At 41.6% G+C, this 23,888-nt stretch overlaps 1 protein-coding gene across 8 annotated transcripts in view; it reads right to left on the reverse strand.

Annotated features, from left to right (window-relative positions):
• Positions 1-23,888, reverse strand: part of LOC115595301 (ELKS/Rab6-interacting/CAST family member 1-like) — a 130,794-nt gene that overhangs the window by 45,044 nt on the left and 61,862 nt on the right. For all 8 annotated transcript variants that reach the window (XM_030439589.1, XM_030439586.1, XM_030439591.1 and 5 more), the window contains 3 exons: positions 20,925-21,060; positions 18,174-18,305; positions 11,604-11,764 (listed from right to left, as the gene is read on the reverse strand). In XM_030439589.1, coding sequence (XP_030295449.1) covers positions 11,604-11,764; positions 18,174-18,305; positions 20,925-21,060 — 429 coding nt within the window. The remainder of the gene's footprint in view (positions 1-11,603; positions 11,765-18,173; positions 18,306-20,924; positions 21,061-23,888) is intronic.

The raw sequence follows: 23,888 nt of genomic DNA on the forward strand, positions 1-23,888 counted from the left end.
ACTGCATGACAGAATGAGGATCTGTTCTTGACACATTTCCCCTTTTTTCTCTTGAAAAAACACTCTCTCCTCTTCGCTCGCTCCCTCACCCTTTCTCCGTCTCTGTTTCTCTCTCACACACACATTTAAACACACACACTGTGACTAATAAGAAAGGTGTAAAAATGCATTATCCATGGTCTGCGGGAGTTTGCTCTTTCCATGGGACCACACACACACACACACACACTCGCAGACTTTGAGAAGTGTGACTAAAGATGCTGCTTTGTCTTCACTCTGCTTCTTTACAGTAAATCCATTTCTGCGCTGTGCCACGGAGACCAAACATCTGCTTACAATCTGTCAGCACAAACCAGTCACAGTAATGGACACCTGCGACTCCCGAACGCTTATGAAAGAGGATCTTTAAAAAATAGTTTCGCTTGATTTGACAACGTGAGAGCGACAAATGTGTTCTTGTCGATCTACTGTATCTATACATGCTCCCCCGTGGTGCGGCTCCGCTCTCCTGCCTGTTGGTCAGAATCGCAACTTCACACCTTTTTCAGACACAGCAAACTTAAGTTAAGGCGTCAGTATGCTCAAAAAGAAGCGCTTGTTGCATCATTGATCACCATCCTGAGTCAACACCATGAACGCAATCTTTATAAAGATTGAGAAGCAGATCGATCCATGCGGTTAATAACATTCTAGTTCCTTTCCATAGACAGGTTTCCCTGACAAATAACGTGCGTTTCCATCCACTAATGTTACGCCAGCTGGGTTCATCAAGAAAAAAAAGCGGCTGTCAAACCGGAAAACAATGATGATGTCTCCTTGCTGTTAATCAGATGTTTACCTCCGCTGCACCTTTATTAGCAGTAGACAGAGAGGAAACATGGGAGAAAGAGGGGGAGGTGACATGCAGCAAAGGACCTCCGGCCGGAATCGAACCAGGGTCGGCTGCGTTTTATGGCATGCGCTCTAACCACTCGACCTCCTGCGCGCCAGTAGACTGTAGTTTAAGTCACCTGTTTCAATAAAAACACCAGAAAGTGAAGCACCTTCGTCGTGCAACCGTCGGCAGTTAGAATCCAGCCACCAACCCTTGTTTAATGTCACATCCCTCTTCCCTATTTCTGCCTCTTCATTGTCTCTATCCAATAAAAAGCCAAATAAATGACTAGAAATAATAATTATTTTATTTATTTTGCTTTATTACTTAATTAAATACTGAATGGCAAATCTTAATATTTGTCGAATAAGGATCAAACAATATAAAGCACCATACTATTATTATCATATGTTTTTATTCACCTTTCAAGCAGCCATTGGCTTCCACTCTTAAATCTGCCATATGTCAATAACAGCAAACAACAAATAACACAAATATATGTCAAACTATCAGCCTTATATCTGCATTTCCATAGAATCGTGACTAAATGCAGCCACTAATTATCATGTTTATATTGCAGACAGATATAGTGGATTCAAGTTTATCTATCTGCTTCTATCTTATACCAAATAATCTGTATTTTACGTAATGCTGTGCATCAGTAATGAGTTTCACATGAAGTTCTTAGACTGGCGGGACGCAGCACTGATGACAGCCACGGTTAGTTGCAACAAAAGACTATAAAATGACAATTATGTCCATTATCTTTAACAGCTAACATTGCTATTTTCAGAACAAAATAAAAGCCAGATGATTGACTTCATTCAGTTTGGCTGAGAAATAATCCATTGTTTCATTTCATTTATCTCGTACGTTCATGTGATCAGTTTCTTTCTTCACTGTGCGTATCCGCTGACTTGAATGCATCACTGTGAGCCAACTTTCCCATTAAAGAGGATAAAGGCTTAAAATGGAAACAGCTTCTTCACATTGTAGTTGTGCAGTAATTTATAACCGTGATTACACTGCTGACATGAGAGCCGTCAGGTTATAAGTCTACCTTTCTCTCGCTCCATCTGACGTCTTTCTTACTCAGCATCTTTCTTTCTTCCTCAGAGTATCAGTCTGTCTTTGGACTGACCTGTTCTCCTCTGCCTGTCCGTCTACTACGGTTTTATTATTTCCAGAATAGAAATGTAATCGTTTGGCACTCATAACGTACAATCAGAGGCTTCGAATAAAAAAAAAAAGAATGTTTTGTTTTCTACTTTTTGATACGTTTTCCCTTTTATTGCTCCCTCTCCCTCTTTAATTGCTGTTTAATGATCTGTTTGATGGCCTGGCAAGCACAACCTGTAATCAGCCGAGGAAAACAGGCGAGTTTAGAGTTTTGCCGCATCCTTTTTTCCTTTATCTGTTCTTTCTCTCCACTTGTTTCTTTTTGTTCTGATGTGTTTGGTTCTCGTCCATCTTTCTGAGCATTTTCGCTCTTGTTCTCTGCTCCCCGTGCCTGTTTTAAACCCTCGTCTGATTCAGCTCAATCCAGCACGCTTAATTGGTGTGAGAGCTCTATAATACATGTGCAGATTACATACAAAATTACAATAAAGAAGAGTCAGCACTATAAAAGGAGACTTTCTCTCTTTTTCTCTGCTGTATATTCAGACGAAGATCACTGGTTTGCATGGTTTCAGGGACTTTCAGAAACCCTGTTATTTGAATACAACGTCTAACTGCGGCACGTCTTTTTTATTGCTTCTATTTTCCCGATTCAATTTCTCACAGGGGAGAAGAGAAAAAAAAATCAGAAGACAGGCAGAGCCAGAGAGAAGAGGGCAAGAAAGGAAAGCGCAGAGGGCGCGAGAAAAATGGAGAGAAAAGAGAGAGACGGAGAGCGAGGCGCCCTGATTTGAGCTTGTAAGACTAAGTGTCAAAACGGCGTGCCCCTTTTTGTCATACTAAGCTCTCAACATGTCTGTCATACACACAAAACAAATACACACACACACACACACTTGCTTTGGCACACTGTGGATTAATCTCATTGCTGTCTGAAGGGATCAAAGTGCTTGTTTCTGGCTTATGGCAGCACACCATAAGTATGTGTACATGCGTTTGTGTGGGAGGATGTATTTTTATGCATGTGCGTGTGTGTGTGTCTGTCTGTCTGTCTGTGTGTGTGTGTGTGGGTATACATCTCCAAGCATTCCTCTGGGAGCGAAAGCTTCTAAGCAGTCATGCTGTCTCATCTGGTTTTGTAAGTGACTGTGTGTGTATGAGTGTGTGCCTTATTTCTGAAGGCAACATGTACTTCTAACATTACTGATGGGATAGCTGTGTGTGTGTGTGTGTGTGTGTGTGTGTGTGTGTGTGTGTGCGTGTGCGTGTGAGCGTGTGAGCATGCGTTTGTGTGCGCGCAGTCACATTGTTAGTGATGGATTTCCAGCTGTGATTAGCAGAGCTGTTGTTCTATTGAAAATAGCATCTTTAACTGCATGCACACAAGCAGAGGGATGCAAACACACACACACGCAATTGATTAGTTGCAGTATGTAGAGACAACAGTGAAGACACAGGTAGACAGACAGTTAGAAATACAGCCTGACAGACAGAAATCAGGCAATAATGATGTTCCCAGACTGGCTCGGGCTCAGAATGGAGGGATGATTGAATGAGGTGGGGGAGGAAAGGAAAGCAGGAAGGATGTAAAGGATAAAGGTTGATAAAGGAATGGAGGGAAGGAGAGACGGAAGGAATGAAGGGAGGGATACGGGGAGAGGTTTGAGGGTTAGACGGAGTCCGGCTGGGAGATAAAACAAAGAGCAGAGCAGCAAAGGAGAAATAAATAGAATTTATAGTGTTCACCTTGAGGCATCATCCAAGCTCTCACTGCAGGAGGCTGAAGACAGCGCAGCAGCTTGGTGTTTCTCCAAATAGTTACTTTATAGTCTAATTGTGCATGTGGGTGCAAAACACAGTGTTTGTGAGTAAATCGACTCAAACTGTCCACTAAAAGCTTTCCCTTTGATATACATTTTGGGAGAATAGATCGATCACTGTGAGGTCTAGATAACGACATTCACCTTCAGGTAGTCAAGTCAAGTCATGTGACAATGACAAACTTGTTTATATCTGTTGTCACTTTCAGACGTAACTGTTATGTCTAAAGATGTATGCAGTTAAACATGGTGGTCCAACAGATCCAACCTTACTGCTGTGCTTTGCTATCATCGTGGAGAAAAACCAAATCTACCCAACAGCAACACCTCACTGCCAGTTGGACCAACTACTATTGGCAATATAAGGTAGAGTCAAGCTGTAATTTTCTGCAGTCTGTGGCCCAACAGGTAAATAATTTCGCTTGCCAATCATTAGTGTTGTTATTATATCACAGAATGGAATTGAATTTTTTACAGCCCGTCCTTTTCGCAAAAATGATCACACAGCGCCACTGTAAAAGCAGTTTATCATGAGCCATAGGAATTGTTAGATGGCAACTGCTAGTGGCTGTAGTAAGTATAACAGCAGCAAAATAGTAAGTCTAGCGGATCATCTAAAAAGCAACCCCGTAAAGAGGAAGTCAGCGGGTAAAACAAAAAAGGACTTTAACCAGTATGTAATGTATGTGCGTAATTTAAAGCAACAGTATGCAGAACATGGCATTTTGTGCAACTGGGCGCCCCCTGCAGTTTCTGAGTGCAACACCACTGTCGTAAGTACGAATCCCATGTCTGTAACTATTTGTCAGACATAATGTAGGGTGCAACTTCAAACAAAACCCATTACGTCATAACAATGTTACCATGTACCATATGACTAAAGTCCGGTACGCCTGTCGCTGGTACGCTGCAACAGTCATCATTTTTTAAAAGGGCGATATATGTCATTTTGGTCACTGGGAATCTAGACGTTCACATTTGTGGTGGTTGTTTTGGTTTTAGACGAATGGGATGCAATCACCTTGAAATAACGTGAAAAAATACAGTTAAATTGTATAAAAGCTACGTGACAGAGAGAATTTCTACCTGGAAGTTATTGTAAACAAAAATGGTGATTGGTTGTATGAAAGATCCTGTTCCAGTGAATAGATTTTGACACTGCCGGCAGGTTTATATAGAACATTTCAATGAATCACAACACAATTACACTATCGGATTTCTTACAGCCCGAGGCAGCCTCCTTCACACAGAGAAAACAACTTAAATATCATGTTTTATTTCCTGACTAAAGCGATTACAAGTAATGTGAGTAAGTAAAGTGTAATGTGTCTCATTTTGTTCCCTGTTGCTCGAAGCATTGGCCATTTGCAATGGCAAACGAAAAGAATTGCCAACGTGCGTCAAGAACCTTTTTTTTCACCACTTGCTCTTTTCATTGTGACACACGTGTGTTTTCTTTTGTAATAAACGGCCTTATTGAGCATCATTAATGTTATCTCCATAACTACCGTGCAAATAAACAGAAATCAGTGTCTCGCTGTTTTATGTTTGAGAACATTCGCTAAAACAGATGAATTCTGATTGCTCATAAAAATGTTGCATGCTAAAAATAATGACCAATAAATTAGCCAAGATTTTTGTGTAAACGATGAGAAGGGATACTGCACGAATGCAAGGGAGGAGGACATAACGTAAGTGGTTATACATTCAGTATATGCTGAAGTCTGAAAGAGTGATGGATTAACGGAAGGAGCAAGGGAGACTGAGACGGAGGAAATATAATTTCTTCGGATATCACGCAGTTTTGTTGGCTCGACTTAGTTGTTGTTGGACAGCTGTCTTTCTCCTCTTTGCTTTCCCCCCTTTTCTCTCCCTCATAAAAAACATTTCTTCTTCTGTTCTTTCATTTTATTATCCTCCTACTGCCCCCCCACACCAAAAACAGATTTATAACTCTCGCCCTGACCTCTTTCCTCACTTTACTTCTTCTTATTTTGTGTCTTCTCCTCTCTTGTTCGTCTTCTTTTCTCTGACCTCATCTCTTGTCCAGACATTCTCATATCACATCTGAACCATCAGCAATATTCACACTAATTTAACTGACTGCTTTGAAGGTGAAAATTATTTGCTATACCTCCTTTTTAAATTATTTTTTCCTCATGGTTTTGGATGAGGGTTTCCTAACGAGTAAAACACATGAAGAATGCTTTCGATCTCAAGCACAGGAATTATATTATTTTTGCTCTACATGAAAAATCTCACAGTGGTTCTTTGATTAATTTGTAGTCTTGTGATTGAAATAATCAACATTTACTGAATCAATAAATTCACAAAGGTCATATTAGAAATTAACCAAACCACAGCCATTACTGTAAATTGTGTTGATTGATTGATTTGTCATAAAACAAAGTTCTGTTCAAAATATGCGACGATTCTGGGGGGACCTTTCGACCTGAACCCCGTCTGTCAGGCAACACTGCATGACTATAGAGTTTAAGAGAAGAAAGTAAGTAAATTTGTTGAATGTGTTTGGCACGTTCTTACCTTGAACTGAGTCTCTCAGGCAAAGCAAATGACATGGTTGAAAACCACTGTTTGAAAAAAAGTTTCTACAAATCCAATCACTACTGGTTGCAGTATTCACAACAAACCATGTGATTTCCATTAAGTTCAGAGAGGAAAGTGAAGATATTTGTTGAATTTTTTAGGCATGTTTATGCCCTGAGCTGAGCTTCTCAGGCAAAGGCAATGACATGGTTGAAAACTACTTTTTGAGGAAAGCTGCTACAAATTCACCAGAGGGGAAAGAGTTTGCAAATATTTACAAGAGATCATCTTAGATTACAACGTGATTGCAGTTTGGGTTACAAGACGTGTTTGAATCACATGCAGAGACATTTTCAAAGCATTCGTCATCATGGTAAAAACACAAAATTAGCAAAAGTTTGCAAAAAGCCGAGATGATCCTTTTATTACAACCTACCCTTGAAGGGTTATTTAGGGTGAAGTTCTTTTTTCAAATCAAGGGTCTAAGGACTGATGCTGTTGTATCCTGCAGATATTTTAATAACTTTTGAAGCAAAAAACAAGTAGTTTCAAAAACGTATTCTCCTGATCTCTACCTCTAAAATACTCGAAAAAATAAAGTTACATCCCAAAATGATCCGAACACAAACCTGTACCAGAGAGACATAAATGTGTGTGAAACAGCAGTAGACTGAAGTAGAGATGTGTGTTAACTGTCAGTAAAGCAGAACAGCGGAGAGTAAAATAGGCTTTAATTCATCCAGATTGGGATTTCAGACCTGACGCCCTGCTGTTACACACACACTGTCAGCACATTCCTCCAGCTGGCTGCGACACACACACACACACGCACACGCACACACACACACACACACACACACACACACACGCATACTCCAAACTGTGCAAACACATGACAACACACATGCCCACAAGCACACATGAAGCTAGGAAGAAAACGAGCGTGTGCATATTTAATGTACGGATATCACAAAGAAAATATGTCTGTCTGTGTGTGTGCGTGTGTGTGTGTGTGTGTCTGTGTGTGTGTGTGTGAAGGTCGCTGCAGATGATTTATCAGTGGGAAAGACTGGGGAAGGCAGATGTGTGTATCTATGTGTAGTTCTGTTTGTGTATTTTCAGACTGCAGATGAGCGTGGTGCATTTACATATTTTTGATTGGTTGTACTATACGTGTGAAGATGGTATATATGTGTTTATTGGACACACACACACACACACACACACAGTCACACACACATTAAGAATATACATCAGGGACTGAAGGTTAGCAAAGTGTTGGAATAAAGAAGACATATATAACCAGATGGTGAAAACTGTGGCACAAAGATAGATAGACACTCACACAAGTATTTTACAGTGTGTGTGTGTGTGTGTGTGTGTGTGTGTGTGTGTGTGTGTGTGTGTGTGTGCGTGTGTGTGTGTGTTCAAAGCAATAAGAGAAGGACGGGGAGGAAGGCGAGAAAGCGAGACAGAATGTCATATTCCAGCTGCATGGGAGCTGAGTGAGTGCGTGTGTTAATATATTCAGTCCCAGAAACCTCTGCTACATGCCGTATCGTATATCATGTCTTACAGTAACATTAAACCTTACACCGATGTAAAACTGGGCAACAAATCAGACATCAAACCCTGAAGAGTTACGGCAGCCTGTGTGCGCAGAGACAGTTTCATGTGCATTACACTAAGATATATGGACGCACAGGACGCAGCCACCTTAAACATCTCGTGTTTTACATGTGGGAGAAAGCCAGAGACAAATGACGTATTTGCTGACCAAACCCTAATGTCTTGTGAAAAATACGAGCAATGGCGTAATGTGCATAACTCACCGCCAGACAGCCAGCAGCTACCTGAAACATCTAACCTTTCCACTGAAGGGGGAACAGACACAAAAACACACAATATCCCAAATATGTGGGAAGAATATCCTACTGCCGCCTGAAAAATACCATGTATTATGCAAAGCAGAGCCAAAGTGTTGTATTTTTTTCAGAAGGTTGTCAAATAATCACATATGAATGCAAAAAGGAGCTGGAGGCAAGTCATGGGAGCCTTTAAAAGAGGGATTTCCAGTGTGTGAGACACTGGAGCTACTTTTGATTAGAAAACAGCAAGCATACAGGCAAAAAACAGCAGAAAAAGTATGTGTTGGTAATAGACAAACAAACCATGGGCCAATGAGGTCCACTGTGCCAACAATAAATAAACAATATCTTAAGCAATCAATATTGGTGAGGTAGAAATACTGTTTCAAATAAAGAAGGAAAAAGTAAAGACACACCTTTGTAACACCTGCTGCAATAGGTTTTATGATTCAAACTAAAGAAAAATGGGGATTTATTTACCTCTTAATGTGGCAATTTGTGATGCAGATTGTATTATTTTATAGGTCAGAAAAGCTGATCCAAAAGGCAACAAAATACTCTGCAAATAGTTCCTTCTAAAGAGACATTTGTAAACGTTTAAAGATAGCTCAAAAGTTCATACTTTTATTTAGGGTGTCTACTTGAATATGTAAAATCACATCATTTTTCGCATACTTTCCAGTGGTGTCCAGCACCTCTATTCACCCTCTGTCTGAACACTCCGTTTTAGCTCCTGTCTCTTTATGGGCCCCCTTCTGGAAAAAAGCCCAGTGTGCTCTGATTGGTCAGCTCACACAGGCCTGAGCAGACATTATGTTTCCACATCAGCTCTGCCAGTGTTTTTGCAACCATAGTCATCATGGTAGATAGTCAGACATGGTAAATAAACTTTCTACAATATAGGACTTTTAAGTCAAATGAAAAACATCAATAAATCACAACAGAACATATAAAGTGCAGTTGTCTATCTAATACAGAAACACCAGAGAGGATCGTCTTCGATCGGTGTATGGAAACACACATTCACACCACAGCTGAGTGTTGGGACAAAGTGGTAGTTAAAGCTTTGTAGTGATCCACGATGGATTTATATACATATGCACACATGTATGCATTAATAGCAAAGTTCAACAAGGGCAAAGATTGACTACTCACCTGTGACCTTTAAATCTAATCATGCATGTGTGTAGGGTGGTCTCTGTCTATTTGTATCTTGTTGTGGATCTGTGTGGTCTATTTTTGTATGTGCAGGTACATGAAGTAAGAATGGACATGTCTGTCCTCTCATGAATGTTCCTGTTGCACAAATATTCAACATGGCGCCTGTATTTTGCTTAAAAGCAAAGTTGGGCACATTGGTAGCCAATAAATCAATCGTAGAGTGCTTGCACACGCGCACGCTCACACATGCAAATTCACGTACAAAAACACAGCCAGGCATTCTGAAGCGCTGATGCTTGTAATAATGGCACGGGTCGTTACCACGGCGATAAAACGGCCAATAACTTGCTCACCTGGCCTGTGAATGGACAGGCTGCTGGACACACACTGACACACACACACACACACACTCTCTTTGTCTGGCTCTCAAACACAAAAGAATTCAAACTTGGTAGAAAAACTCTGAGGACAGAGTGAAGGAAAATTAAATCACAGCACATGCACTTATTTTTCCCATGATGCCACAGTAAAAGATAGTCCCACAGCGTGTTTAAACACGCAGGACATGCTAACACGGACATTATCCTTGGCTTCTATTTCAGCCCAAAGCGTCGTTCCACTAAATTAGGCCTCGTTGCAGGGTCTCAGTGAGGATGTTAAACAGCAGAAAACACACGGAATCGTCGGACTGCTGGACTCCTCTTAGCTGCACTTAAAATCCAAACCCATCTATTAAAATTACATTAAAATTTACGCTGAGTTACAGCGTGCGCATGAGTGTGTGCGGTGTCTGTGGATGTGATCAATCACATGAAGAGCTAGACAGCGGTACATGGTTATTGCATTAACACACTACTTACTTCTATGGCTTTAAAGTGCGGGGGGAAAGAGAGAGGAGATAAAAGAAGGAGAGGTAAAGACAGGAAGTAAGAGGAGAGAGAGCGTTGATGAGGTGTCGGGTGAAGATCAAGTCAATGTGAGGGGCGACCACCTTCCTGGAACACTGGAGCAACATGGGAAACTACTGTGGATATCATAAGAGTTGCTAATTTCAGGTAAAGTGTTAAAGGTTGTGTCTTTTAGAAATAAGAGCAGCTGACACCGGGTTGAAAAGGTTATACTGTAAACACAGTAAGTGAAGGAGAAACTATACAGGAAAGTGAATACCAGGTAGAATTTGTTGTAAGTTCAAGTGACCGTCCACAGCCAAGCGTTACGTAGAAAGACAAACCAAGACTGTTATGATGAGTGTTATTCAGCTTGTGACCAGTTTGAATTTTTTTTGTTTTATGATGAGTAAATGAGAAAATGAGCCTCGTCTGAGTTCGGTAAAGGGAGAACTTTGAATTCAGGATGTGTAGAGTTGTATTTTTCTGTTTAGTCAAGAAAATGGAAGTAGAAGTATGTATTTTCTCAACATTTTCTCTGTTTATTTTGTTCATTTCTTGCACTAACAAAAGGTGGCTCTCCGACTATGGCTTCTTGCAAAAACAAAGTGGTATTACAGACAGACAGACTGGGGCTAGCTGTTTAGCATGCCAACATGCTGTTGATAATGTTAGTTTATAATTATATTTTGGGTTACCACAAATCAGGGTTTGCATACTTAAGTGCTGAGAAAAACACAATCATTGTGTCATATTGTCCAGTGCTGCAGCACTGTATTCCCCCTCTGATACACTGTTTTAGCTCCTGTCTCTTGGAGGCCCCCCTCCTGAACACCCAGTCTGATCTGATCGGTTAGTTCACACACGCCTGAGCCAGCACCGTTCACCGTGTCTCTGGTCGGCTCTGTCGTGTTTTCAGCTACCATTTCGCTTCACTTCTGCTGTGAACGTAGGCATAAATTACGCATTATGTGTGACATGGTGATGTAATGTGATGTGAAGAAGTAATGGAATTAAAGGCACAACTACTGATGAGCTGTTTCAGACACTTCAGGAGCATTGCTGGTTCAAGACCCTTTACGTGCACAAGAACATATAACACACTACAGCAAAGGGGAAAATGAAAAAGCACAATATGTCTCCTTTAATACAATGGATTTGGGGCCAGCTGTTAAATAGTGACAGACAGGTATTATCAAAGAAATTGTTCTGCTGTGTGTTTTGTCAGCGGTGTGTCTTTGAAGACATGACAAACGTCCGACTAAGTTTTCACCCGTCAAAGTTAACATAAATAAAAGTAATAAAACGTGTGTTTTTCTGTTCTTACTTCATCTCCAGGACCTCCTCCAGGTGCTTCCGCCTCTCGGCTCGCAGGGAGGTCAGGTGACCTTCCTTCTCTGCCAGTGAGAGCTGAGTTGATGACAGCTTGGCTTTCATCACCTCCAGTTCCTGCTTCACCTTATCCATGGCAAGCAGCAGGTCCTCCACCTGACGCACACACACACACATCGGAGGACATTTCAAACCTGACATCTTGTTTTCAAACTTCATTTACTCAGTGTGGTATTTTGTGTGTACATTTTTTTTTCCATTGCTTCATCTTTCCATATCGATGTTGGAGTTCAAGTATAGGTTTTCTTGTGTGTCTGTGTGTGTTGTGTCTTCCTTTCGCTCCATATGTGCATCTACAAGCTACTCTGCTTTTGAAATGTTATACAGTAATGTCTCTGTTTTTACATGAGCTGCTCAATTCCAGAACATCAAACGAGCATTTTTTTCTTCTCTGTGTTTTCTTTTCTCCCTTTACCTTGTTTCTCTTTCTCTCCTCCGATACATATTTTATCTAAGTCTCTGTCTGGTTGTATATCAGTTTGTCAGTTTAATGTCTGTGAGGTCCAAATGCCCGAGGTCACTGTTTTTCTCACAGCGTGACGATGAGCTTGCCTGCAACCACACACACGGGAACACACACTGAACGGATCTACCCACGCAAATTCATCAGCGCACGCACACATCTTCTCTTCGGATAATTATCTCGCTTTTCCTATTACGTACACCCTGTTTCTCTGATCTGTTGAAGAGCAAGACTGTTGGACAAAAGATGGGAGAAAAACAGTCACAAGGATACTACGAAATAGATCACCAGTAGAAATCAGATTTTTTAAAAAGCAACCCTGATGATGAGCTGAATTTTAAAAGCAGCTGCTGCTCAGATAGAAGTAGGGACCAAGAAAAAAATATGAGTCTTTTCATTTAGGCCGATGAAAAATGGAATAGAGGCTGAAAATGAGAATGGTAAACCTTTTCTCCATTCAGTCTATCTGGTGCAAAGTGACTTCTGGGAGAAGATTCGTCTTTCAGCTGCGTACAGGAGGTTCGCTATAATGTCAGCACGAATGTCAGCATGAATGAACAAATGAGCACAAACCAAGGCCTGATCCAGAGGAAGAAGCCTTTTACAAACATATCCCATGATAGCTGTACCAGTTTACAGTAAGTGCATTAACTGCAGTAATGTACCCTTTTGAGCTACTCTATCTTTCCACTCCACTAAATGTATCTGGTTGCTCGAATTTCTTAACATTCCGCGTCGTGCAAAGTCCTAAAAGTCTGATTTTTTAACAATTTAAACCTCTTTATAGTCAACACGTTTTATGCTTTTTTTCTGGATTGATCCTGTATTCTGTCTTCTTTTAAGATTCGTACAGTTTCCTGTAATAACAAGTAGAATTTTTTGATTACTTGAGATCATGTTATTTATGTCATTATCACAGAATAATGTTGTTTTCCCGAGATAATGACAAAATCTATCATGAGAAAATGACTTCATAAGAAGATAAAAAGAACGATCAACATAATCTATCTAGATCATCTTTTTTCATTTATTTTGTGAAACTCAATAACTGATAATTTACTGAAGATTATTTGCATTGAAAAACAAAATATGATCGGGGGCCATTCTGCAGAATAAGTACTTTTTTACTTTTGATATTCTTCACTTCACTTAATTCTAACGTTACTTAACTAAAAGATCTAAGTACTTCCTTTCTCAACAAGAAAAATGTCAACTGACCATCCTGCATTTCACCAATCTAATGAAAAGAGGCAGAATAACACATGAATAAATGACGAAATGAACAATAAAAAGCTGGAGGGTGAGGTTTGTGATGACTGTTACCTTTGACCACCTAAAGCCGGCTTTGGTGAACTCATGCATTGGAATGTCAGAGAGCTGCGTACAAAAAGAGCAAAGAGAGAAAGAGACAGAAAGACGGGACAGTAGAGAGAAAACAGTGGAAGGGAAGCCGAAGTGAAGGGAAAGAAAAAAGGGATACAAAATTGGGGCAAAAGACAGTTTGAGAAATTAAAGGGAGGTAAGGAAAGGAGTAGAGCCAAGGTGGACAGAAGGAGGGGAAGGTGGGCACGAACAGTGGGAAGGAGAGAGAAATCAAAGGGGATTAAGAGGAGAAATAAGTGAGGGAAACATGCAGGGTGTAAAAGCAGAGAAAGGGAGATGAGAAAGAGAAAGTTGTAAGAATGCTCAGGTGAAAAGACAAACTGTTCAGCTACAGGCGAGAGAAAGCAAGATAAACAAATGCTAATCATAACAATGACAGAGATAGAAGCAGTCAGCAGGCAGCATTAAAAATGCAGTTCAGGAGAGGAGAGGAGAGGAGAGGAGAGGAGAGGAGAGGAAGGTAAAATAAGGACACAGAGGAGTAAAGGATGAGAGGACAGGAAAGGACAGGGAAGGGAAGAGAAGAAGGAGACGACTGAAGTACAAGAGGGCACGTGAGGAAAGGAAAAGAAAGGAAAGGATGAGAGGGAGTGGAGATGAGTGAAGCAGGGACATGTGACTGTAAAATAAGGACAGCGCAGTGAAGACACTGGAGGGGAATGGAGGAAAGAGAGACCTTTGGCTGACATCGGAGATGTGGAGATTGAAGGATGGAGGATGGACGGATGCAGGGAGGGGTGAGGAGTGACGAGGCCCGGCTGGAAAAGAAGGAGCTGGAGGAGGAGTACAGCAACCCCTTCAGTGTGTGTGTGTGTGTGTGTGTGTGTGTGTGTGTATGGTGTGTGTGTGCGCGCGTATGAGTGTTTAAGAGCTTTATTTAAAGAGGAAGAAGAAGGTGCACTGAGTTCAAGAATCAAAATTGTCTGGTTAATAAAAGACGGAAAGCTGGAGACGAAAACGTCTGTCTTTGGTTTTTGAAGAGACAGAGTGTGTCATGCTGTTGACTCATTTCTCTGTCACACACAGACACATGCACACACACACACACACGCGCGCGCACACACACACATACACACACCTTTCTTTCGATCACACAAACTGTAGTGACTCATGTCTCGCAGAAAAGGTTTAGTATATTTTTATGTGGTTTTGGTCAACTATCCATGGGACAGTCCCTCTCACAAACGCAAACGCACACATACACACACACACGCAAACACACACACACACACACGCGCGTTGTCAATATATGGCTCCATACTAAAGGTGTGTGTACCAATATGCAGTCAGCGTGTGTGTATGTGTGCGTAAATGTGCCTGGCTTGGCCGCATTTGCATGTGTGAGTGTGCCAACGCTATAATAAGCAATGCGTGTGCCTTTGAACAGGCCGTCCTCATTAAGGGAGGAAATTGTCTCTCCCTCTGTCATCATTTTATAAATCATTATGTGAAAGCTTAATTGCAGTGACGCAGTTGTAAGACGGGAACACAAAAATATTTATTTACAATTTATATATGGACACGTTTCCAGTTAGAAAACCAACGTCGCGTCCATCTGGCTCCTGCTGAATGCGACGCTGTGCTGCGCCGCTGCACTGTTTAAACAGCAGTTAGCACTTCTTTCCGCCATGTTTGTGTGCATGTGTGCGTGTGTCGGGGGGAATATGTGTGTGCATGTTGTGTATTCCTATGCTGTCCGTGTGTCTGCGCTGAAAGGCTGAGTTAGGGTTGTTGATGTTGGGTGAGGACCGCGCTGAGTGTTTGGCTGCCATCTCCACTCGTTCACCACACGCTGACGTTTCTACTCCTTCCTCCTTTCACTGAAGCATTTTAACACGAGGACGCTCTCCAGCACCCTGTCCTGCTCTAAATGGCCTCAGCTCTGTCTAATTAAAGCTGCCACTTGCAGCGCTTTTGAAGCATTTCAGTGTATCGCCAGCAAATTAAATGTGATAGCTTGGAACAATCACGGTAAACAAATTAAGACACAGTCAACTTCAGGAGGATAAACATGTTGGATGTGATTTATTCCACCTTTCCTTCACTTCTTCCAATCTCTCTTTTGTGAAAACCAAAGCCTTTGGCCTGCTCACTCTGATAGACGACCCAGATCTTCTCTGCAGCTGTGTCTTGAGCAACGTTCCCCAGGTAAACAGGGTCCTTGGTAACAGGTGATAGTGTCATGACGAGGTATAATGTATCCTCCTGCCAGTTTTTCTGGCTGAATTGTCTCAGAAACTATAAAACCACAGGACTTAACTCAGGAACTAAATGAGACACTAAAAGTCCCTTTGAAGTACTCTTGCTTGCATTCCCATCAGATCTGAAGAACCATGACGATTTAGCAAACTTATCTAATAATGGATTAAAAAAGGATGGCAGCGTTTGTGACGCAATGTTTACATAATGTTGTTCTCTGTAGTTACTGTGGATGCAATGAAATGACTGCAGAAGTAAATAAAGGGAAAAAAAGAAAAAAAGGAGACTATAAAGTCCCAGAATGCTTGTCTCCAATTGAATCTCCTGAGAGTTTCATGGTTATTTATTCCTGCTGTTTAAGGTTACATGAAACATATGGAAACTTAAGTTAAGTTTCTCTTGCCTCACCACTCCCTCTGCCCCTCTGCCGTCCACTCGGCTCATTCACACACACTCTCCCCCTGTATCTGGCTTTTTTGAGTACCCTGGAAGCCGGACTACATGCCCTTAATGCCAGTTGCAACCGGTGCCTGTTACCTGTGTGAATTAAGCTGCAAAGTGGAAGCAGACACGAGGTTTGTGTTTGACAGATCAGCTCTGCAAAGACTGCCCCGAGAGTTCCTCTGAAGTCAGAACGTCATACCCCCTGGACGCGGACTTTTTTTTGGCCAAGGAGTCAAACAGCATAAATGCAGTTTATGTTCCTGAGTTTTTTTAAATGGTTCCTGGACACCCAGAAAAGACGCTAAGTTGGAAACTGGCTATACGACATGGTCTTCCCAAGAAAAACAAGAGTTCAGGCTCGAGCAGCTATGACTTTTGTCCATCAGTAGAAAGGGAGGAGGTCAGCGTGGATGGATGTGTCAGGAAAGCCTCTGACTTAAACAGGGGACCATGTTTGTTTCAATAGCGAGTCTACACATTTTTTGATAACCTTAACCATGTGGTTATTGTCGTAAATATGAAGAAGAAAGTTCCCAAATCTTAACGAAGAACGTCATTTAACCCAAACCACGATCTTTCCTTCAGCCTAGGGTTAGAGGTTAGGGTCTCTTAACCTGTTATCACTTCATAAAACAGATTTATGGTTCGACAGTGATACGATATAAATAATGTATAATGTAATGTAGAGAACTTAGTGCTACATATGTGCAAAAAAGCCACACGACTAGATGTTTAAATGCTTTACAAGACATCAAGTGTTTACTGAAATGTTACATATTCTGTATCAGCTTGTTCAAATCATTAAAGCAGCATCACGATCCCAGACTCAAATTATCCATGTTGAAAGTGCTATTTCTTTGTGGTTGCATCATTACATCAAAAGGAAAACCCAAGCTGTCGAGAGCATCATTTTAAACATGTTTTCCGTAGTTTTTGACTTCGGGATCCTGACTAAAATAGAAATATAGTTCAGTGAGTTCCAAAAGAAGATAAACTCATTTTCTCAGCCTTGTTATATCTTTATTCTTCAAAGCAAAGAGGAACAATTTCCCTCCGTCTGCCATTCATTTCCTTCCATCCATCAGCTTGTTTTTTGCCCACGTTCCGTCTGTCTATCTGGAATGTATTCTTCTGTGGCACCGACTCACATTAACCATGGATGAAGATGTCAGCCGTAAAACGTGTGTTTGCATGCCTGTCTTTATGTGTCTGTCCAGAAGTAGCCTGGTAAGTAAAGGCCAGAGAGGACGGCCAACATTTAGAGGCAGCAATAACAATGGAGTCCAGCCGTTGTGCCAACAGCTACAGCGGGTCGTGTTTTCACAGGGCAGTTTTCATCCATACGGCCCATGCTGTTTTTCCCCACTTGTCAAAACCCATCCAGGCTCTGAGGAACATTTCCCATCTCTATGGCCTCGTTAAGTCGCTGGTACCCGGGGGAACGACACACTCCCACTGGTCTGAGGTCGAATCCACTAAACCCTTCCCCTCTGAGCCTCCCTTAACACCGCTATGAGCTTTCCTACTGTCTCAATATAGATAAAAGCGACTACAAATTGGAGTGGTCGGCTCGCGCTCCATTTGAAAAGAAGCTGTTTGTGTGTTGCCGGCTGAAGCGGACAAAACACAAGCTGTTCTTTAAATAGGGATGTATTTACCTCTCCTCTAAATGAGGAGTGACTGGGCAAACACACACGCGGAGCCACACCTGAATGAGCTCAGTTGGCAAGTGTGTTGCCGCTGCCATTAGCCACTATTGGCACAGCAATGTTTAGCTATGTCAGAAAGAGGTTTTATGTTGACTAGAGATGTTTGTCTGTGTATGTTTCCTTGTGTGTCCCACAAAGACAGACATAAACGAAGGAAATCCTCTGAACTGGAGACATTCGTGTGAGTAAACAACTGATAGGGGTTGAGTTTAAGGAAGGGTTTGGGTGACACATTCACTGGTTTGAGGTCAGGATTCTCCTTAAACATGCAGAACTGTGACACATTTTTGCTTTTGAGAGACGGTACCTGTTTCTCTGAGTGTGTGCGTGCCTGCTCCTCCTGGGCGAGAACCACCTCCCTCTCTGCTGTGATCTGAACGCTTTCCCTCAGCGCCTCCTCCAGCTCCTCAATGCGCTCCTCCTTCTGACGGAGGGTGTCCTACAGAGAGAAAGGGTGCGATGTGAAGAGAGCACAAACTGTTACAGCGCTGTGGCAAACAGCTGATTAATCTAGTATTGATTAAGGAACAAAGGTCTACAGCAGGGTTCGTGGGCCAATAGTGGAGACATCTTGTTCGGCCCCCAGACATGACATGACACTTCAATAAGTCCATTATAATTATTTCACTTTCTGTAGCTTAAATTCAATACACAAGTCAAACTGCACCCCCCTACAAGCGTCTTTTGGGTTAAGAATGAAATGGCTTTTAAAAATCTACTCAGGACAATGGCCATTTTCTGACTTGTTGACGCAACATCGTTACAACAGTGCATGACTGAGGGAGAATTAGTTTAGTTCAAAAATTGGGAGTGCCTTCAGTGGTGTGGAAGTGGTTTGATTAAAAATGATCAGGTGTACAAAAAAAACCAAGACAGGAATTGACTGTGACAACAAGAGGGGACAATATGATACATATATTTCACCACCTCAAGCAGAGAAGTGTGCGAGAAGAGCTCAACAGCTATTGTAAGCTATAAACTAAACATATTCTTCAGTATTTAGTCATATTGTCAGTATTGTCATGGCAGAAATCCTCTGAAATATTGTAACACTATTGCCCATCCCTAAACCAAAGTATCTTCTTCAGGGGGAACATGAACGTCCAAGTTTTGCTTCTATCCATCCAAATGTTGAGTAGACAAATGTGCTTAAAACCTCAGTGTTCACCAAAGCTGGTACGCGTCATCCTCTGGCGACCATGAATGTCTGTACTAAATAAGTTGTGAGCAGTGAGTGAGTTATTTCATTTTGGACAAGATGAAGACATCAAGTAATGGACATCCATCCCAAAAAACAGAAACAGTCATTGGTTCCAGCTTCTTAATGTCAGTATTTTCTTGCTTTGTGTCTTTGGGCTGCTATTTATGTCTGGGAGATTGTGATGACCATTTTCCGACATTTTACAGACCAAAGATAATCGTTAAATGTAGCCCTTGGTGCTTATAATATACACTATTATGACTTATGGCTAGAGTTTTCTCATCCTGGGTCTTAAAATAAAATCTTAGGGAGGCTTTTAATTTACGCCTGCACTAGCTATAAAATCAACTGGCTTAGTCATATACGGTTAGAATGTTCCTTGATAAAACATCCTTCGTATCTGTCAGACTGTGTATCACATCAGTTTCCCTGTCAAATGCTGCTTGACATGTCCCCAGAGTGAAAACCTTGGACACACTCATTCCAGTTTGCCGCTCCCAGTGACTGGAAGGAGCTGCGAAAGACTCACCAATTAGACAATCTGATCCCCATCTGGCTCGGAGGACTGTCAGGAATTCCCAATCACACATGAAGCTGTTTCTAACTAAAATAACTACAGGAACTCCCCACAAGAATTCTGCATAAAGAGCTATTTGTCCTCACGCCAGGCAACTGACTTTTCTGGTTAAGGGAATAAGTGATGGAGACAGAACAGGAGGGAGAGGATGAGACATTACGGTGGCCATGAACAAACCTCCAGGACATCTCCAACACATGTGCTGCAAATCTGGATCCAACATTACTTGGTGTCTAACTATGCAGACTGGGATGAATTATAATTGGATTAAATCTTCTTATTGTATTGAATTAAATTTACGGTCAGAGTTATACTCACATTCCATTTGCAGCCTTCAGCGCTGCTTAAACTATGCTGAATGGCATACAACTGACACACACGCTAGTTATGGTTGTGACCACTGCGGTCTCCTCAGTCTGAGTGACTCACATAGCCATCAGCTCATCTCCTAACCACACTCATACACATAAATGACAACTTCCAAACTCCTTAAACCAAAGATCAATCATAGCTAGAGGCAGCGTATACACACACAAACACGCACACACACACACACACACACACACACACACACACACACAAACACACACACACACACACACACAGAAAGAGTGTTTTCATCTGCCTCTAATCATGGAGACCACTGAGGTTAACGATTACTGGAAGAGGAGCGGGAGGAGGGTGAAGAAGGAGAAGAAGAAGAAGTCAGGGAAAGTTGAAGGCAAAGGTAGAAAATCCTGAAAGCTATAGAAAACCACATTAACATCCGCTACCCCACGCATGGCTCGTCTTCATCTTGTGGTCACTTGACACCTCGGCAGACAATTAGGAGATGCTCCCATACCACAGGAAGCATTTTAAAACCCGCAGCATTCACTTCATAGTTTAGTTTGTGGCTCCCTCGAGTCTCCTCTAATCACCTCTCCTCCTCACCTCTTTCCTCCTCCGACCATTTTCCTCCTCTCCATCTACCATCTTCCATCTGCTCTCCCTGTCAATCATCCTCTTTAGTTACCCCTTCTCTCACACAATCCCGGAGCAAAAGCTGCATCGTCTGTGTGTATGTGTGTGCGCGCGCATGTGTGTGTGCGTGACAGCGAGTGTGTTTGACATTGCCTCAGGCTGCTCCCTGTCACAATTGTCACGTTATGATGAAGCCTTGTTGTGATAGCAGACAATATTCAAGGTAGGACATGGAGTGGAGGAGGAGAGAAACTTTTTCTGTCTCACCCTCTCGTCCCCCCCCCCAATAACCCTCCTTTAACTTCCTCCCTCCGTACCTTTATCTGCTGCGAGCTCTCATTCAGATTGTCCTCTCTCTTCTTGGCGTCCTCCACCAGCTGGGCGTTCCTGCTCTTCTCCAGCTGCTCCTTGTGTTTCAGGTTGGCCACCTTCTTCGTCTGGTCCTTCATCTGCCTGCACACACGCACAAAATACATCGTCCATGTCAATGCATCAGCTGCCAACAGTATCCCCAAACACTCCCTGGAGACGTGAGTCATGCTACATTGTGCAAAGTGTTGAGAATCTCAACTCCCAGTTCAGTAATTATGTTTTTCAATACAAAGCTTACTAAAATCATATCAGCTCCGAACTAATCAAATTAACATAGGTGTCAAGAGAACTAATATGGTACTGACAGACATCTCTTATCATTTAAAGAGGAATATCTTCCATTTTGTGACAAATTACGAGTCCTGTATGTCTGAATGGTTGACTGTTCTCACTCCTCTTTTTGTTCACATCTGTTAAGTTCCAACAGTTAAGAACTGCAATATTAGAATCCATCTTTTCAGTATCGGGTATATGACAAAAAAGGACACCAAAACTTGGCAAAATTCATACTTACAGTATGTAAGTACATTTCAGGGCTGTACAATTAATCAAAATATTATCGAAACTGCAATATAGCCAAGAGCAAAATCCAAATTACAGAAGGCGATGAGAGAAGTATTGTGGCGCTACAGAGATGCCTCTGCGTAAAATCACATTCTCCAGACAAAAGAAAACATGCTTGTATATATCATCGTACCTTATGTATTTATTTTAGTGAAAATGAAATGCAAAAGTTAGCAATTCCACTAAAATATCCGCAATTGCAATTACTGTTCATATGATTCTTTATTTTTCTTTCAGCCCAAATAAATTTTTAAACCAAGAAGTCGACAGTGTCAAGCTCATTTATAGCACTACTTGGTGTAATATCTTATTACCTCATGTCCTGTCTAAAGTGAAAGAAAATGAATCACTCTATTCGTGGATCAGGGAAAAAGTTCATCAGGGCCTAGGGATCACTGCTTGAGTATTTTCAAGGGCCTGACGTTATGATGGAGCCATAAATGTGTGATGTTCCTTCACTTGACTTCCCACACTTAGCACAACTCACCACGCAGCCAGGCTTCTATTCACTGTCCCAATATAATACCACTTTCTCTCTCTCTTTATTTCCATTGCCTGTTTATCTATTGATTTAATCATTTCTATACTTTCTTTATCTTTTATTCATTTTCTCTTCTTGTCTTTTTCATTGTCACACATTGCCAGTCTGCTTGTGGGTTAGCGAGGAAGGTCAAGCAACAGTTATGAAACCATCTTATTCAGTCTAAGAATTTGTACAGCACTTACTTACTAAAACCAATAAAAAGGTTTCCACAAGGAATCTGACATGAAAGAAAAAAACCAAAAGTAGGAGTTTTGAGAAAGTGGACAATTGGGCCTGTATTCATTTAGTTATTTAGATTGTGTCCCAGAAATGCTGAAATGGCTCAATCAAACAGTGGTGGACTTTCTAAGATTCTGACCCTATAAACTCAACATCCTGTTGTTGCATGTCATTCCTCCTCTGTTATCCCCTTATTCTTCTCAAATAAATAAATAAAAAACCTTTTGAAAGCTGCCTCAGTAGTCTAAATTGAAGAAGGCACTATTATATCCAACCCAATCCAAATGCAAACCTTAAATTAGAGACGATATGCTTCATACTAAGAGGCATCATGTTCTTTCAGATTTGAAATCACATCAAGAAGCTGTTTATAACAAATCGGAGAAGCCGTATAAAGTACCGGATTTATGCTTTAAAAGTATTAAAAACACTATCATTGACCACCCATGTATGCGCGGACACTCAGCAATGACTCCCAAACGACGCCTGTGTTCACAGTTCCTGGCAGGTCACACAAGTGCAGATGATATTTAATCTACAGAGTTGAATCGTCTCCCACCTAACGTATTCAGGCCGTCTGTTATTGCCATTAAGATGATACTGCAAGACAATCTGATTATCTATTCTGTGCTGTACAATGAAATCCCTCTGGGCCAATATAATGTAAAGATCAGTCAAGGAATTCAATAAAAAGCTACAAATTAATGACTAGATGACATCTGAGATTTCTCCATAGTGGGAAGCTCCGTTCACGGAGGGATTACTGGATGTCGGGAAGAGGAGACTAAATCATCATCTGGGGAACGAAGAAAAGAGAGAGAGAGGAAGAGCAGAATGGGGGAAAGAGAGGGAGAGAGATTCCTCATGGGAGCAGCAGGATTGGTTTAGGGTTTAATCCTTGTTTAAGCTGTCTGGAAGCCATTGTGGCTCTGTCACAGACCTATCAGCTATCACACCAGCTTGACTTGATCAGGACCTTTCGTACCTCTCATACACACACGCACACATGTGGACTAACCCACGCTAATGCCAGCGAGGTTTAACAACGTCTACTGAATCATGACACAGATGAAAGATAAGTCAAACGCGGAGGATGAATGTGGAGGCGAACACGGGTAGGCGCGCATCCAACAAAGACAGAACTAAACCGCTGACTAACGCTTCAGAAATTGATCAAACTCAATAAAAGTCATTCTCGATCTGTTTGAGTCTTTTTGTGCTTTTTTAAATATGTGTACAATACGTCTGCCTGCGCTGTGCAAATGTTTGTGCATGTGCGTGCGTTGCTGTTAGCGTAACTTTTTACAGGCTCAAAGATGAATCTATTTTCTTCCATTGCCGCAGCTGCCAGTAAAAGAGCTGACCTCCAGTGATGGGAAATCTGCACTGAACTCAGTCTCAAAGCAAAGCATGGCTCTCCTGGGAAATCACTTTTACAAGTTGTACACTGTGTATTTTGTTTCCAAAGGTGTAAACAGGTTCCAATCATCACATGACCTTTGTCTGTGCACCACAAAATCTTGTTTAATTTTCACTGCTTCACTCCTTTGAGTGCAATTCCTGTCTGAATTCATAAGAGCCT

The sequence above is a fragment of the Sparus aurata genome, chromosome 14 (assembly GCF_900880675.1).
Source record: "Sparus aurata chromosome 14, fSpaAur1.1, whole genome shotgun sequence".
NCBI lineage: Eukaryota > Metazoa > Chordata > Actinopteri > Spariformes > Sparidae > Sparus > Sparus aurata.